Source organism: Magallana gigas, chromosome 8, assembly GCF_963853765.1.
Source record: "Magallana gigas chromosome 8, xbMagGiga1.1, whole genome shotgun sequence".
NCBI classification, from domain to species: Eukaryota; Metazoa; Mollusca; class Bivalvia; order Ostreida; family Ostreidae; genus Magallana; species Magallana gigas.
In genome coordinates this window covers 27,566,618-27,585,917 of record NC_088860.1, presented here as the reverse complement: position 1 = coordinate 27,585,917, position 19,300 = coordinate 27,566,618, and the positions used below count along the sequence as shown (strand labels likewise).

At 35.3% G+C, this 19,300-nt stretch overlaps 1 protein-coding gene across 5 annotated transcripts in view; it reads right to left on the bottom strand.

Moving 5' to 3' along the window:
• The window catches only part of LOC105322578 (protein Wnt-11b-2), a 35,006-nt gene that overhangs the window by 2,560 nt on the left and 13,146 nt on the right, over positions 1-19,300 (bottom strand). Inside the window, exons 1-5 of one of the 5 annotated variants that reach the window (XM_066069113.1) lie at positions 18,770-18,844; positions 18,048-18,582; positions 4,536-4,768; positions 1,501-1,781; positions 898-1,190 (exon numbers count right to left, since the gene is read on the bottom strand). In XM_066069113.1, the coding sequence (XP_065925185.1) occupies positions 898-1,190; positions 1,501-1,781; positions 4,536-4,768; positions 18,048-18,130 (890 nt within the window). In that variant the 5' untranslated portion in view covers positions 18,131-18,582; positions 18,770-18,844. Of the gene's footprint in view, positions 1-897; positions 1,191-1,500; positions 1,782-4,535; positions 4,769-18,047; positions 18,845-19,300 lie in introns of those variants that run through there. The other 4 variants (XM_011421388.4, XM_066069115.1, XM_066069114.1 and 1 more) reach the window with 4 other exon arrangements.

The following is a 19,300-nucleotide window of genomic DNA, read 5'->3' as shown; positions in this document are numbered from 1 at the left end:
AGCGTACGAAAGAGACAGAGGACCAGTCTAGCGAAAAAGTTGAGATATACGGCTAAAAGTAATTAAAAACTCGATTGAAAAGAAAAGGAAAACTGAAAAGTTCACGTGTCATAAAAATATTAAACTTCAGATTGCTGTATACACGGTATATAAGGGGTAACCCTTCCGTGAATGAGCCGAAGACTGTCATCTCTTTTCTTTTCTATATTTATTTCGTACTTGTTCACATTCTAATGATAGTCATAGTAATTCATACATCAAACCAGAAAGGATTATTTATGAGAGGGAGCTTCTTTTAAAAATCGCCGATGGTATCTCTGTAAATTTCTGTAAACGTTTATTGTAGCTGTGAACCCGACTCTCTGGGGCAAAGAGCTAATAAAGGTCAGTTTAGAGAATCTAGCTCTCTAGAACGAGGAGATAATAAAGGTTTGTTCATCGAGAACTGCACGACGGAATGTCAGTTGTAATCACCATAAAGAGTGTTTGAGACACAATGGATCTGTCTGCGACTCTGGACACAAAGCCCTATCAATTATTGACTATCTGTGAGTCAGCAATAAGGAATAAAAGTTGGAAATAAAAAAGCAGTATGATTATCAGACAAAGTCTGAGACATTCATATGAAAGTTAAACAAAACGTTCCAAAGTATGTCGCAAATAAAATTACCAGGCAAATATTATAAGCCTTGCAGAATGATAAGTAGTTAGTACAGAATATTATATCTGTCAGTGGACATACAGTAATGATTGTCGAAAATTATGTCATTAAAAGTTTTTTTTAAATGAATTATTTAAAAATGTTTCGTGGTTATTATAAGATTCTTGCTATACAGTACAGCAGGCGGATATCCAATGAGCACTAAAAGTTACTTTCCCGTTTTTGAATTAACTTACCTTTCCTGGGTTCCCACGGAACCTGTTTTGGGATCCGGACTGCAGTAATCCGGGGATTTTGTAAAATAAATAAGAGATTCTTTTGACACACTCTGTACATTTGACCGCAATGGGACAAATAAACGCTTGTTTTTGCGCTTTTTTCTCTGCACCTCCACTGCATTGGCGTATAAATTTTTTAAGGTTGTCCCAATCACAGAAAAGTCCGGAAGTGACCTCCAACAAGTTTTGACGGAGCACGATCCCGACACACCGTGACACTTACAAGCTGTTGTCATGCTCTTAGCAACCATCTGTAAGATAGAGATCAAAGCGTGAGCAAGTGGAATCATAATGTACATGTATTGACAAGAATGGTCAAATTCAGTAGGGATTACAATCATTTTCAAGATTTGCAATTATAAGTACAATCAAATAGAGTAAAGGTGTTTTTTTTAAATCAAATAACAGACAGACTAGAAATCTTCTCACATGTATTATTAATTAAAAAAAACATTTTGTAAGATGAGAATTTATTCATCTATTTTACAATGATACTGTTAATTGGTCTATTCTCTTCTGATTCTGTTAGTTTACTATCTAACAATTAATCAACAAACCTACCAAGCGACCAACAGCATTATTATGACTATTCATCTGAGACTTTTTTGATTTCCTTATTTTTCCTTTTTTCATTAATTCCGCATCAGTGAATTGTTCACTAAAGTACAGTCCGTATTTTAAATCGTCCCCGCATCCTCCCCACTTGAAGTCCTCGTGGGGTGGAAGATTGGGGAGAGCTCCACAGCTGCATTTTGTTGTCACTCCTACGCTACACGCACGTGCGATGGAATGCACGAGAGAGGCTGATGAGATCGCATACACATACGCTTGCTCTCGAGTACCTGTGGATAGAGAACTATTTATAAGTTCCAAAACAGTGCATTAAAAAAAATGTACGTTCATGAAAAAACTAAAGAGAGGACCGAGTTGTGATTAAATATCACATTGAACCTTAAATCAAGATACCAAGTTGATTTAAAATCCTTACTCTCTACTTTCTTTCCCTATCTTTCTCTATGCATCTCTACTGATGAAACTCTGAAGTATATTCACAGACCAAAATTGTATAGCAGTTGGTCAACCGCTTCACTCATTCATTATCTTCTTAATAATAAGACATGATTTTTATTTCTTGATGTTCTAATGATAAATATTGTATTTTACGACAAATGTTTTCTGGTATTGCTCCAAGAGCCCGCAATGCCTGGCCCGCCTTTTGATATAAGTGAATGTTTTATGAATCTAACTTTCGTCTGAATGACACAAAGCAGAGAGCACCAGCAGAAGAGAGATCTTCACAAATAGTCTGAAATGACACCATGCTTCGTTTTATTCACAGATTAACAAGACCCAGATATCCCACCTCAACACCTAGCGGAAGATAAAACAGTAAACTAAAAGTCGAATACATCACGGGCGGCTTATCTTCGACTTGGTAACAATATAAATCAGGCAAATGATACAGCGCTAGTTTTCCATTGGTAGATTTATGTGTCCTGTCTCTCGCAATTTGGATGTAAATTCTTTAGAGATTGCTGTTCTGAATATTTCCGGTTCTTACCCATACCCTTAATGAAATAAAAATTTTAAAGTCAATACGGTGGAACAATTACAGACTATACGATTAACTAAAAACATATATTTGCTTGTAATTTATATTCAGAATTCAGATACCGGAAATATTTTACCCAAACAAACGCTAGTATACAAATGTCAATGGCGTCCTCGTCGGCAGATTGGTTTAGATCAGTGTTAATTGAGTATCGACGATTAAAACACTCAACTAAAACCGATTTTAGATTGCAAGTGAACTTCCTGGTACATTGTGCACCGATTACAGCAAATATATAAACCTTTGATCAGTGTTTACTTTATAATAATTACGTTTTCTCATCGTATCTACCACTGCCAGCAGTGAAATATCAAGCATTTCATATGAAGACTGTATCAATTTGAACGATAACGTATGACTTAAAAAGAGACAAGCATGGACGGTCACTAAAATACCATGACATTTGGTAACAGTGCCAATTTTAAATGTAACTCACTATGCAATAATTCGAGTCTGAGTCTGAATCTAATTTTCGAAATAAAAGATTCTTCTCCCCGTGAATGCAGCAATTTTCTCCCCGGTTTTATGGTTAAACGCGAAGACAAGAACTCGCTGAATTTAAGACAAAGCTATCATTAAGAGATCGTCTTGCTTTTTGTGATTATAAGGAGACTGAAATGAACATGACACCTTTGGCACTGCAATTTAAAATCTTTCTCTGGTACGCGCGCAGGAAAAGTCTATCTTCATAAAGAAGTCGGTGTCACTTCATGGTTCCAAACATTTTTGTTTTACTTTCTCTTTCTTCATTATTTCTATAAAAATCCAAAATCTTGCAGAGAGACAGAAATGACAGACAAAGAGACAGACAGAGAATAAGAGAGATATTTACATAAAACTATTAATTGAAATAACATAATGGGCTTGGGTTGTTGTAATGCAAGATGTTTCACACCTTATTTCAAATGAAGACGGGACGCATCACCCTCTTTGTTGGCAATGCTAATATATTTTATGTATGTTTGTCAGAAAAGAAGGAAATGTTCCATTTTGTGACTGTTAAATTATAAGGCAGAAGATTCTTTCTGCTTCATAAACTGCATTAAATGGAGGGTATAGAGTTAAATAATTTCAGCACGTTTATCACTCGATGCTGAAAGAGAAGTAGATTGACTTCACGTGTTACTCTACTAGATGGTTTTGATAATCATCTTTATATGCATATATATTTAAACAGACTAACTATAAATACATATAAATTTCCATTTTGGACGTATGTCAAAGCAATAAAGTAATAATAATTAAGGTATTAAGGGGCATCTGTATTTATTAAAGTACATTACAATCAAAATACCTTACGTTTAGAATTTTTAATATATCTAATATGTAACCAAAAAAATTTTTTTAAATTTATTTGAAAGGTAAAAATTATTAAAGCCCCATGGAAATTCGAACTCATGACTTACAGATTCGTGGTAACCGCTATAACACATTGCGCTGGGGTTGGGGGAGTGAAGTTCCTATAACTGTTAACCTATTTACATGTTCTCAAAAATGTGGGGGCCAGTTCCATAATATTTTACTTTTTATATGTAAATTTAACCCCCCCCCCTCCCGAAATCTATGTACTTGAAAGTCTTTATTTTTGAATGAAATAGTATTTGATGAATAATTGAGAGTTTATCTCACATTTAAATAAATTACTATATTTTAAAATAATCTGTTCCCCCTACATTCTTAGCTACCGTAAAAGGCTGAGCCAGGATAATACTATTTGAGCAGTGCACTTTACTTATTAATAAGATCTCAATGCGAAAATGCTTCTATCAGTTGCTTACACATACAAGTAAACACTTTCTATGTTCGCGTATATTGTCCCAACAACAACACATTAACTTTGATAAAATAAATTTAAACCACATGTAGTGAGATTGCCGCTGAGTGGGACATTTCTTAAAATTAAAAACTGTCCAATGTTCACAAACTCGAGTGTAACTTGAAATCTACAGTAGCCTGAAATCCCAGTCTAAACAATATCTGTTACCTCTTGTAAGATCACGTGATAGCTTTGGCGTCCTTCGAATGGACGAACAGTTCCATCTTCTGTCTGCAAATTGTCCTTGACATGTATCCATGGCTACATATGCCGCATGTGACACTGTCCCCATAAGGTCTAGATTTTGTTTACACTGTTTGCTCTGCTTTCCAACCATTCCTAGAGATTTGGAACAATTCTTATCGTCCGTCCAGGCCTTCTGCTTGCTCTGGTACAGGGATCTACAGAACAAAATACCCCAACCCATCAGTAAACCAAGCAAACGAACAATTGAAAGTGATATTAGACTTTTAATGTTTAAAAAATGTCGTTCTTAACACGTAAATTAATCATTATAAGGAAAAATATGTACGTCGACTTTTTAAAAGATCTTTCGATTATCGGATGTCATCGGGAGCATTCCGGTATATATTACCGTTATCGACTTTTAGTATGTAAACATCTAATATAATTCATGGTTTTGCCAATACTTCTTGATTGATAATTGTGTTTTAACACACTTCAAGCTTAAAGTGAAATGACAATAATACCTAACAATTTAGAGAGTTGTACAAGTTGATTCGCTGACTTCAATGTTAAACTGATAAAACCGTACTTAAGCAAACATAATTCAACAGTTTTTACCTGATAAGATAAATGGTTTTTTTTGCAGATTTAGCTAATATATAAAATGAATAATGAATTACAAATGTACCAAATTTCAGTGAGTTTGAGTCATACTAGGTAAGTATTTAAAAAGTTAGAGACAGTTTATGTCGCTAAACTATACATGTACTTCTTCTTGGTTGAAATATTAGTCATTAACACTTTGGTATTAGGAATTTACCAGGCCCCATATGGTCTAAGAACAGAATCAGTGTTAAAATATAATATGCATGCATACAAGTAGGTGGCGTTGAACTGGAAGTCGATGAAAGCACATTTATTGGCGCTACGAGGATTCCTTTAATTCCTGTATATAAGTAAACTCAACACCTTTGAAATTTGATCAAGTACTGTTCGATTTGATTAAATATAATAAAAAACTCAATAATGTACATTGTTCAACCCGAAGTTTGACCCGAAACCTTCAGGCTGGTACACTATCCGTAACCCCTCCATAGGAGCAGCCCGACCTCCTCACGTTGTACCCTCAAGATTCCAATGGTACATTATCGGTAGCTTGCTGGATTAAGACGTACACGGAGTCACGGACTGCACAAAAGACAGGGGATTTGTGATGGTGCATTAATGTGTGTCAAAGGATTAAAGCGCAATTCTTATGAACTGTAGCGGCCCTGTTGTTGCATACATAATCCCGCGTGTCAACGCAGCCTGACATTACACAACATCCTACCCAAGTCTGGTGTCAAATCAAAGCCCGGTGTTAAGATGGTGCGCTGGGAAAATAGTTGGGGGATTTATTTTAATCCCGAAAAACACGAGATTTTGAGAAATAACTAGTCATTTAACGAAAGAACAGAGGGAAAGGGTGACCCAGAGGTTGCGTGGTATGTACATAGTATTAAAGTGTTTCAGCGATCAGCTGGAAACTGTGACCTAGATGTCGATCTCTGTACAGGTGCAAATACATCGACTGTCTGGTATAGCATTATGAACTAAACCAATCTTTGAAAAAAGGCATATCATGGGGAAGGGGGGATGCAAAGTTTTAGACATATTCTTTACTTTTGACATTGGCTGGTAATTACACGAGTTGTGACTGATGTGGTTTTATTCATTGTTCCATACCGCAGACTCAGAACACATCAATGTCAGTCAAAATTACATTCTTTTTCACTCTTGTTGACTCCTACCAGACTTCTGGCTGGTTACATTCTTACAACTCTAGTTTTCAACTGTTGTCATAAATAACAGTATTGTGTAAACTACAAAAGGTAGGTTACACACAGAACATTTACACCTCCTATTGACAATGTGAAACACTGTCCAACATGGCCACCTATCTCAATGCAGCCATCTGTAACCGGATACAGACAAGATAACACTAAATACCTAAATCGGTGACTGAACTCCTATTATATCGCAGGCATCAGATTTAAACTACGGACATGCACCGTAGATATACGTGACCCTATTGTTACGATGCGGCTAATTGAGGTATTTTATGTCAAAGAGCTTACTTGACTATCGGGGTGGAGAATCTTCCTGTAGTGGATAAAGATAACGATGAAAATTCATCTCTGTCAGTAATGACTTTTTGACAAAAAAATGGCAAGTAATGAACATGTTTAATATTTCCATAGTAGTCAAAATACACACCGACTCGCACAAAGACACTTGGACAATTTATCAAAAAAAGAGAAAACACAACATACGACCCAAATCTATTTAATTATTCTTTTTTTTTTGGTATTATTACATGTATGAGATTAATATACCAAAATCGGCGTTCATGGAAGTATTTTGCTATTATTATGAACGGATGTTCATGTTCACACAGACTGTTGATATTGAAATGCTGCAAAGCATTGCTAAGGCCTTCATACAGAGTTCAACGACTTGTAAATCAATGATAAGATGAAAGTCATTAACTGCATCTTCCTGCAGTGTTTAAAGCTTCATTAATAAGCTACAATCGGTGCACAAAAGACATTGATCTTGATTTTTTTTAAACACCCTCTAGGAGTTTGCATCGTTTTCATCCGAATTTGACCTTACCGATAGTTCTATTTCATTTATGTTTAATGAGGGAGAACTCGATCACTATGTCTACCGGATTCAAGTCGGTTAGTAAACCAATCATACCAACCGGATAAACGCATAAGCATTCATTTTTATTACTTCATAAAAATGTGTATAACTTACCATAGCCGACAGATGAAAAGTGTCCCCTAAAGGGTTATTTTAATGTTATCATGAAATGCGCTTTTAACTGCGAAATCGTGTGCATTTCATGTGCATCTTAGATGTAGAAAAAAAAGCGAGTGCGTAAACCCACGATCACAGTGAGGATCCGTCAACAACTGTTTTAAGAGATAATCGGCTAATTGGGATGATATTGCAGATCCGGGGCGATAGAGGTAACGGGATAGCCCGAGACCGTAGGACGAGTGAACACGGACAGAGGGTGTTATCAAGGCCTAAACTACTTCAACAAAATATGGGTACTCGCATTGCTATCACGCCTTTGGATGGAAACAATATTTTATCACAGTCCGTAAAAAGAAATAATTTGAGATGAAGAAAACAGTAACAGGTCACGACCTGTGGTGCATTGACAGCCTTACAAGGATTTCAAAATGTACATGTACAACGTTAGCAGTGTACGGGTTAGCAACGAATACTAGTAGTTTAAATGATACACTAACAGATGAGATACTTTTTTAAAAAGTAATATACATGTAAGTATTAATCACATTTATGATCGTGCAGCAAACGACATCCAGTGAACGATACTATGATAAACATCTACATGTATTATGTATAAACATCTACATGTAATATTCATAACAATCTCATTATGAAATTATCGGAGAAATTAGAAAATAATATTTTTTATACAAATTCAACAATACCTTTTTTAGATTAATAAAAATTTAATAAAGGAAATGAACGGCGGGGTATGTTGAGGAGAGGAGGAAAGAGGGTTGTTGCTGATTTAAATTGCCAAAGGCACCAGAACAAATCAGACTTTAGTATAGAATCTATTCGTCGGGCTGGCACTGTACAAAATTGATTTATGTGGGAATTTCTGGAAGATAAACCAGGTCTATTTCTTTAAAAACATGATGTTAACAAGGCTTCTCATGTGTAACGACCATGAAGGCACTGATTAACAAATCAACTCAATTGTGTTCAAGACTTAGCTATTTTTGTGGGGGTATTTTCATGTCATAATTCTATCTTGTTTTCTTGACCTATGCTTCGTTTATGGGTTTATTTAGTATCGGGTTAAACAACTTGTATAATTTTCAAATTTATGTTTTCAAAAAGATATTCTTATTGGTTCTTTGGAAATTCAATTTCATTGTATAATCCGTATTGCATAACACATTTCACGTTCAGGTTCAAATAAAGCCTTTCTCCCAAACGCTCTTCTTGAAAGCATCTGGTGAAACAGATTTATGCAAGCAATTTTTATTACTGGGAGTCACCAATATACAAAGAATGCTAAGCTTTTGGCCTTGAAGTTAAGGTTATCATCATTTTATCACTTTTTGAAGTGAAAAAAAAAATATTGAAAAAATACCCAGAATAAGTTCAAAAGTTAAAAGCAGGAACTAAACCACCTCTGATATATATATTTACAACTACTGAGTATATAATTCCCTCTATTTCTTCCGGAAACTGTGGTTAATTCATATCTCTATTGAAACTGCAAAACTGATATTTACACACTCCGTTTATCGATTAATCGAAATCTACATCAAGCTAAGAAAAATCACGGATTGCACAAAATAATAATGATGATATCAGACTCAGAAACTATAGGATACGATTTGGCTGTTTCTTTTAGCTAACTGATGTAAATTAACAGTAATTTAGTAAATTTAAATTACTTTTAACAACCATTTTATTTATTTAATAAAAGAAAGAAGCAAATATAAACAATAAAAATCATAAAATACTTTCTTTGATGATTCATGCGGGTTATGAAGGTAGCGATCATTGCAGAAAAAAAATAACCCGCGTTAAACCCGCTAACGCATGTTATATATATATCACAAATGCTTAAAAAAAAAAGTTACGATGACATGCAAATATCAAAAAAACCTTTCAAGGTTCTTTTTAGTCTGTATTTGAAGGATAACAATTCCTTTCATTTCAATGGTCCACTTTCTTCAAATTATGTGTTACTAAGGTGCTTTCATTTTGCTTTGAAAAGAAAAAAAATGGAATTGAAGGGCGCATGACGTCTGCGACAGACTGATTTTCTTCCGATGCAATTTTTTGAAATCAAGCAAAATTCAGAGTTATCGATACTAGAAAGAACAAGAGCAACCGCGACCACTGGGCCAAACTATTTTCATTTACAATATAAACCGGTTGAAGACGAACAGAACACTTGTACACGTGTTTACATTATTAATTTCTGAATGCTCTGTATTTCTTATCACTGTATCTTATGTTGCGGAATTTTATCCGACTTGTATTTACAAGATGAGAAATGAGTGTTGAGATTGTGGACTTAATGTTGTACTCAGTATTCAACCAATAAAAATTCTTTGTTAAAGTTACTTCTATTGCGGAACATAAAGCATTCGTGTCACTCTGATGAATGAGACAAAAACCACCCTCTTTGCAGGAAGTCGGGAGTCGACATTAAAATTAAAACCAAAATCCCATCTCATTAGATGCTGAGACCTGGATCGTGTTGAATAAAGCCGTGGAGAGTGATACCGTAACCCTGTCAATGAGAAGCCGAGTTTTGATTGTTGTAAATCACGCAAAAACTCAAGATAACCGAGCGATTATCTCATTAAATGTGTAATATTTTTTGTCACGGACGAAAATGAAATAAGTGAATCTTTAAAGTTAACAAATTTTATGTCAGCTGCTCTGTTCAATTGGCTTGGATATTAAGGAGTCGTTTATTTACAGAATGGAGCAACTCACACTTTAAAATTCATTAATTGTTAGCATGTGGGCACTTAAGCCATTTCATAGTTTAGGCGTAAGGAATCATTTTGTAACAATATACTATATATTGATCACCAACGGAAGTAAGGTATGAATATTTTTGATAAGGATTACCTCACTCGCGGGAGATTCACGGGGGACCGTCTCGATGTACTTAACTCCTAATACCTGTACAGACCACGTAAGGCTGAAAAAGTCCATGAATCAGAGATATTGAGAGTCTATTCTCAATATTTACTCTATAAGTATTTGGAGATGAAAATCAAAAGAAATTCTGCACTCGAAAAGTCCCCCTTGATTTCAGAGGTCTGTTGACACAAGAGGTAAACACGATTATTAAGAAGTAATAAATCCATCGTCTGCTTAAGCTTGCAATACATTACCCCCCTTCAGATTGTACCCTCAAATTGTAAATAGGACCCTCAAGGAGTATGTCGGTTTTTGTAAAATACTTGGTTCAATGGCACTTCTCAACAGCCCTCCAGAAAACATCAAAGCAAGAAATAGCTAGTGTCGCTAGCGAACTTTTAAATTCTTCTATGTGAAATCTCTGCTCAGCTTTCATGATCTACGTACCGTTGTGAAACCAATGGACGATAATTTCACATAATTATATGTTGATTTTTATAAATTATAATTCATATTGTAAATAAGGTAAAAGGAATTTACAACTAGTTGAATGAATATCCCAGATTATTAAAATTTGTCATCAGTCGGTCAAATAATTATCAATCTGAATTCCTTTTCTAACTCTGAGTGGCAGTGATACGTTCCTTGGTACGTTTTCATTTTTGATTGATTGATTGAGAGAGAGAGAGAGAGAGAGAGCGCACTAAATTAAAGGGTGGGTGGGATGTTTATTAATGGACAACTGGATTAAGATATGGTTTTATCTTTATAAGTGTTGTAGACTATTGAACACGTGTATCAATGCAAACATGAAGTGGAGCGCCCGAGCCTCTCCTTCAATGTTAGCGGGAGGGCGGAGATACGTGTGAATTGTGGGTAGAATCAAATATTTGTTTTAAACTTATGGTGCAATGACACCCGCTTTGAAACTTTTCTTTATTTTATTAGGGAATTATTGTAACAGGTATATCTCGATGTAACTCGGATCAGTAATTCAATATCGTGGGTCGACGGAATCCGACTGTGTCAGAGAACGCGATAACAATAGACTACACGGGTACGCTATTGCATCGTAAAATGGCGGAGACTGCACAGTAAATGGAGAGGTGTGAAATGCAAATATTACCATTTGTTAGAAAATAACCCGGTTGAAATACCTCTCGTCGCCACATAGAGAGTTACACATTCAATGAATATTTACCAACTAATGGCGTAAAATTTCCATCGACTGTTAGTGCACTATTACATCAAACATAAGTAAATTCCGAAAATTAAAACCTCGTGCTACCTACGTCTGTCAAATTAAATTGTTAACTTGAAAATTAGGTTCCCTTAGATTTGGTTATGAAGCATCGGAATATTATACACCAGATATTAATGTAATTGTTTAGACCGCGCCATACCTGCAACATGATAAATTTAATTACATGTACAAGGTGCAACAAATTTAGGAACATTTGAAATTCTTTCCCTATAGTTCAAAACCAGCGTGAAAGAAACACAGTTATTTGCAAGTTATCCATTGCATCACCAGAAAGTCAATCGTAAGAAGTGTATGGTTTCTGCAATGTTTTGGATAAAATGGGTTTTGAATAAAATGGGTATTTTAATTGCATTAACCATTTTAAAATCATCTTCAATGCAATAATGTTCAGGGTTTTTGTTCTCTCTCTCTCTCTCTCTCTCTCTCTCTCTCTCTCTCTCTCTCTCTCTCTCTCTCTCTCTCTCTCTCTCTCTCTCTCTCTCTCTCTCTCTCTCATTTCTTTAGCAGCCATTTCTTTAGTGCAAATATGATTTTATATTTAATGTACAAAAACTTAATGTGTGAAAAGTTTTGTCTTTAGAAATATACAGATGTATCATTTTAAGTGATATTGTATATGAATATGAGATTTGAATTTTATCACTTGCCATAAACTACGATGTATATTAACAAAAGGACTGTGTCTTGGGTAATTTGACAAGTGTTTGCGAAAAAAAAGGGAAAAACGTCCTTTTTTTAATGAAATAATCACTTTCACCAACCGATCAAATTTCTTGAGGAGAAAACCGCAACCTGAAACAATCCTAACGTACGTCTAGACTAAAATTTGATAATAGTCGCTCAATTAAAATCTAATCCCCTTTCTCTTTTATGTGGTGAATTCTCCATTGCATCAAAATTATTAGGTCATGATTAAGGTTATCCATCCGGGACGCCGCGATGGTACTAATTCCAGAAATTGTACAATGAGAAACATTAAAGGAGGTCTGTAAAATATATTTGTTTTAAATTCAATTTAACTTTTAGCGTGTGTTAAATGTTTTGGTTTTTTTTATCTTTCTGTAAACTCGTGTCTGTGCTATGTATATTTGTGAAGATGTACTTTTATTCAGGAGAACTCTAGGCCATATCTAACTCTTATAAGAATATCGAAATACTTTGACATCAAAGACCACGCTAAATTCAAAGAACAATTTCTCATTTCCGCATTGAATCAAGTAAAAATTCTTTACTTTAAATAAATTGTTTAACACCCACCCCTTTCATAGAAACATATCAATCAGTTTCGTAACTTATTTCCTATCAAACTTTGAACAAGAGCAATCAAAATAAAAGCCGTTTTTCGTAAGCTGTTAAAACAGTAGAACACGCAAAAAAATAATTTATTTCAAACGCAATACTTTATATCTAAATTATATTCGATATATTTTACAAATACAGAGGAATTTCAGAAATTCAAATCCAGAGTTTATCATTCGCAGTTGAAATTATAGAGAATTTAATGTTTACCCTGGGAACAGTTGGCTACATCAAAGACCCGAGAAACCATGTCATGGTGCAAATTTCGCCAACAAACAGCTTTACAAGAGTTTTCTTTTATTCATAGAATTAATGATGGGTTATATTTAAAAAGAGAAAGAAAGTGATGTTTGGAATCCGAAAGCTTTTAAAAAATAATGAAATTTTTAAAAAATATTTCTTGGAATTGTTTATTTTAAGGCGTGAGGTAAAGTTCCCTAGGTTACAAATCTAGGAAGATTTTGGTTTTATGAGGGAGATGATTTAGCTGCTTTGCTTACCCTTCCTGTTCCCCATCAACGTCAGCGCGCTCTTTAGCTCCCTATAAACCTAACAATAAATAACCAGGACGCCCTAATATATTATTTGTTTTACAAGACAGATCTATAAATTTTCACAAAACAAGATTTTGAGCTTTTGCAGACACTGGAGCAATGGTATAAAAAGCCATGCGAGACTTTGCGAGATCTGTCGAGATCTTTTCCTGGGGAGAGCGTTCGATTGGCATTTACTGCCTTCTCTCGTTACACGTTTTCATAACTTAGAGACAAGTTCTGTAAACGCACACGTGGTCCTCTTACAATTTCATTTACTGAATGATCTATGTTTACATCGTGAAATTTTTTGTGTACAGTTTTTTTAGCATTTGATACTATCTGTGTAGGATAACTCGTAAAGCTGAGGAAACTAGAACCACACAGATGTCAGTGGTGCTTATCGCGAGACTTTCATAAACCCCAATAAATATGACGTTTAAGAATTATGAATGTGTTGTGTCTCGCAGATGACGAATGAGGGACGCAAAGGAAAATGCTTCATTTATTCCACACAGTGAATGGTTTTGACAGAGATTTGGGAAGAGAGAAACAGTGTGCGCAATATCCGCTCAAATTTAATTCACGGTAATAGAGCCTATAGTAAATAAATGAGCTTGCATATAGAGGTTCATTCCTGTTTGTTTTTACTTATAATATCGCAATCTCTGGAGCTGAAGTATGTTAGTTAATTTTTATGGATTTTATCGCGTTATTGAAATAAGATCTCGTGTTCTTTCAGATTACACTAGTAGGTTCAGTTGATCTGTCAAAATAGGATCCCTACTTTTATTTCTTCAAAAAAAATTTAATTCACACAAAAATTGATACAAAATATGAACTACCTGAACTAAGCCTTTCAATCTTTAAAGTATTGATTTTGGTGAAGAACATTATTCATTTGTTATAAACGATGCACTGCGTTTGCGCAAATGATGTACAACCTTTCTGCAATTTTACCATTTCAATTGAATTTGAACATGCGCCAGTGCATCAAAATCACTTAAATTTAATTTAAACGTGTCAGTTCCCCTATACTGATGAAAAAAGCGCAGTTTGTCAGATCAGATAATTACTTCCTGAATAAAAAATCACGCTATGACGTCACACATATTGACAGCAACTAAACTGGTTCTCACCTCCTGTCAACACGGCTGATGACGCAATCAATCTTTCGTTCTCTTTTGACTAGGATGTCTTTACATTATGGTAAAATTCGATCTAATTAGTAAATTAACAATCACAATAATTCATTTATTTGCAATTCATGATCAAAATTGAAAATCGTTGATGTTATGCAGACACTAAGGAACGTCATTTCTCTCTCTCTCTCTCTCTCTCTCTCTCTCTCTCTCTCTCTCTCTCTCTCTCAAATCATATTTGGTGGAGGGGGGGGGGGGGGGGTAACAAATCAAATTTGGTTTTGTAAGTAAACGTCTTTGCCTGTTTCATTCTTTGTGAGTCTAGTACGATTCCGTGGGCGATTCTGGACACTTTTTACTATTCTTGGTAATCTTTTCTCTACTGGGGAAAAGATATCAATTAATCCAACCAAAGTAACTGTCTGAATGCTGCTGCTTTATACCAGCGAATCTTTTTATCTGTTTTATGCAAATCTGTATCTAATCTAATTTGTTTGAACAAGAGGCCATAATCAAACGTGTTGATAGGACGAAGAAGCTTTTAAGTCGACGCGATTACACAATGCGTGAAATCTATTATAGGGTTTTATTGGAAGCTTGAAAAGAAAGTGCTGTTCGCTCGAGAAATTGGTAAAAAAAAAAAAAGTGGATAAAACTGCAGAAAGGAATGTGCCATTTATAACAAAATTATTTATTTGTCCGATGAACGAATTTCAGGCATAGTTTGTTTCTTTTTCTTTTCTCTCTTCAAAGGTTCTTTTTTTTTTTCTTCTATGATACAAAAGTACACAAGGAATGTATGAATATTTTGAACAGAGAATGGATGTAACCTTTGGGTACAATCATTGAAAGACAATTATTATCTGCCAAAACAAAATTCAATTATTTTTACCTATCCACTTCTCGTCGCTCTCCGTGATCAAGATATGTAAGAGCAGTTGTGAGACTTAGTAAACTGCAACAATATCAATTATCCCATTGTGTTTAATTGTTTTGACAATTAACCACTTAACGTCATATCTCAGGTCAGGATTCCCTGAAGAAACGAACCCATTAAAGCTGGAGAAAATTTCACTAGTACAGGTAAGAGTCTCTTAGCTCGTGGCCGCTAGCGTTGACACTACGCTGTCTCGGACCAATTTATGACCCCCACCCACCTAGAGTCTGGCTGGGGGTCTGCGCGAAGTCGACAAGTTTACGACGAGGGCTTTTATCAGGATCCCGTGATGTCCATAGGTCCCCTTGCCTTATTGTCCGACCCCGACTTGTCATCACCTCCAGTAATTAGATTATCATCAACATTGAACACTGTCTTAATTGCACTTATCACGTTCATACTAATTGATTTTTTCTCCAAATTTTATCGATTGTTTTTTGAGAGAGAGAGAGAGAGAGAGAGAGAGAGAGAGAGAGAGAGAGGGTCTCGACCAACCCGAAGAATTGGAATATTGAAACTTTAAGTACGTGTTTTGATGTTTTTTGTGAAGATAGATCGTCAATAAAAATGAAATTAGACTAAACCTTTGGCTAATTGTGAAAAGAATGTAAATCCCAAACAAATTTCTTTGAAAATCTGCTACGATCATTTTCGGGATGGAAAATATGGGATTTAAAGCAAACATTGCTGAAGTTTATTGGTTAGTTTAAACTTTAAGGACAAAACACATTCATTGAAGAAAGCAGGACCTCCTATCAATTTATACAGTCTATTCATTCACATCGCGTCTCTTTAATAGAAGCAAAACGTCTTTGAAACCGGGAAAAAAGCTCAACAAAAATTCAATTTCTGCTAGATTTAACGCAAAAAAGATCAAAAGCTTCTGAATAAATCAAGTGAGGAAAATTCGTCACCCTCTTTTATAAATATTTCTTGAATGGAAGCAACTTAAGAGAGAGAGAGAGAGAGAGAGAGAGAGAGAGAGAGAGAGAGAGAGAGAGAGATTTTCGGTAATAAATTTGTTGAGTCTTGATAATTTCTTTGATTTCTTTGACTTCGCAAACACAAAAAAGAGACTTTACAAATACGCAACCTGCCACAAATCTTCACAGGACATGTGTTATCAAATTCAGAAGATTTATGCCCCCTGATTCACAGTGCTGATTTCTTGCTCAAAAAGTTTCTGCTCTTTCCTTTCATAGGCGAACAGTTCGATATCGGTTGGACCGATATTATGCCTTTATGCATTGTATGCAAATTACGGCTTCCCCTGATTGCATGCATATTTTGTTTTCTGTCTATACATCTACACGTAGATACCTTTCTTAAGTTAACGTCAGATATCAGTTTCTTTAGCTTGAAGATCGGTATTTCAAATTTATAATGTTTTATAAGAAAATTGTGCTTGCTTCGGATTGTCATACTTTAAGATCTATACGTGTAAAACACCTAAAAAATATTTGAAGGTGCCCTGCAATATCTCTGTTCTATATATTGCATTCTACAATAATGTATATACAACGGATCAAGCCAAAAGTCGGCACGTTGATGCTTTTAGAATAGTCCATCCCCCGGGAATAGAAATTTATCAGGAATATTAAAATCAGGATTTAAACCGCCTTTCTGTCTTACTAGCAGATAGCCCGGGCTAACGACCAGAGTATTTTTCAATTTAATATAAATACATGTTGTTCACGCCTTGAATGCAAAACGCAACACCACCTCCCTAACCACAAAAACCGTTGTAATTTTTGTTCACGTGTATTTAGGTAAATTTTGCAAATATTTCTTTTTGAACATTGAATCGTAAATCCCACCCAATTCTGCAATTTAGTTCGAAACCTGTGAATCTTTATGAAAAGTAGCGGGAAAAAGTTTGATACAGTTAAATTCGCTTGACCAATGATTTCTTCAAAGTACATTTTTAAGTTCCTGGCTAGGGTCTGTAATATTAATGGGCTACGGTACGCCACAGAAACCTCCAATAAAAAAACCAGATAAATGTATCAGAATAAGATATAGTACCTGAAGAGCGTCTCTCAGCATAATCGCCAAAACATAAAGCTCTTTTAAACTCTTGAAATAAAAATTTCAACCTAAAGATAGCATTTTCTATTTGAGAGAGAAATTTAGCGGCACAAAAACATTAATCAGGGTAATTTTCGGGTTTTATGTACACAAAGCTAGGGAAGAATTCTGGAGATGGCGAACAAAATAGGGTGAAAGAAAACATTTGGGGGAGTATCAAATTATTGTCTACTGTGATCTCGCTTTATCTCCCTAAGTGTTACATCTCGTTAAGTTGTACCGAAAAGAGTGGTGTCAGATATGTAATTAGAAATTACAATTATGAGAGAGAGAGAGAGAGAGAGAGAGAGAGAGAGAGAGAGAGAGAGAGAGAGATCTTGTAAAAAGGTATAATGCAAACTGTCATGAATATTTACACATGCTGTTGACCTTTCACTGAAGTTTTTGGTGGGGTTTTTTCTCAATTTTTTTTTACAAAGGTTATGTTCTTTCATACAGGAAATAAAAGTTTGACCCCGAATATATAACTTTGTTTTTTTTTGCAAGACATATGAAATAGGTCTACATATCTACATAAATACTTACAGCCAGCGGACCGCTGCTATCCTATAGCAAAACAGGACAACCACCAAGAGCAAAGAAATGGCTGTGTTTCTGACAGGTCGCATGCTTCAAGCACTAAGTTATGATATAATCCAAAAATGTCATGAAAATTGTAAGTTTTCCTTTTCCATGTTGCAACTGAGTGTTACATTTCTTGGTGTAGGGATAGAAGGTTGCCGGGGGTGGGGGTGTCCTAGTCTTCCTACATCCCTGTCTCCGCTGTGGCAGTCTGATTCAGCATGTGGAGGTAATCCATTATATAGGTAAATACACGCACCAAATATTTTTATGATCACTGCAATTCAATGGAACTTTTTTTTCTCTCACTTCTTTCACTTTGGAATCACTTCCACATTCTGAAAGAATACGAACAAACCCTCTGTAGAAAAACCCCGAGCGATTTCACCGTTCATTGAATCCGGCCTTCCACCGCGCATCAGCCTTACCCCAGCCCGGATCGTAAACCCTCGAGCTGATTTCTCGAGTCTTCGGAGCGCTTGTCCGGCCCACTTTTTCCCTATATAGAATAAACTGCGTTAAATGAAGAATTCTCTTAGAATACTGGTTCGGCTTAAGAGTAGCGAATGCTAGATAAATTGTTTTGGGATAAACTTAAGATGCAAGCGACTGGTTTCGGCTATGAAAGTTTTTCTGAATACCAAATTCAAGCATCAGTTTAGATTTTATCAGATATTGACACTCACCGGTAAGAAATAAAGAAATATAAATGACACGATATTTAAAAAAAAGATGATTAGATCGTAAAGGAAGTTTGCCCGTCTTCTTGGGGCGCTCTCTACTGATAACCCCGCTAGAATTAATGCACGGACTTTTAATACAGCTGCCCTCGCTAGTCGCATTTAAACCAGCATAAATCAAATACCTATATCCCACCGGGTCAGGTGGAGAACAGAATATCTTCTCTAATTATGAATTCTAGTCTTGCATTCAAATTAACTTGTAACTAAAAATCAGGGACCAGTTGTATCGGTTTTCAAGAGAACACTGTGTTTTGTAAATATTTAACTGTCACCCCAACACGATGCGAAGACTAGAATGGAAGGATTAAATTTCAAGTATACTTCAAGATTGTCTGTAGAGCGTTGAACGAAAGGACCCCCTAATCAATATGTTCTTTATTCAATTTTTTTTTTTAATATTCGTGATTTAATAACCTCGGACATTCTTTATTCGGCTGGACGAAATTAATCATATCTACATGTACTTATCTACCT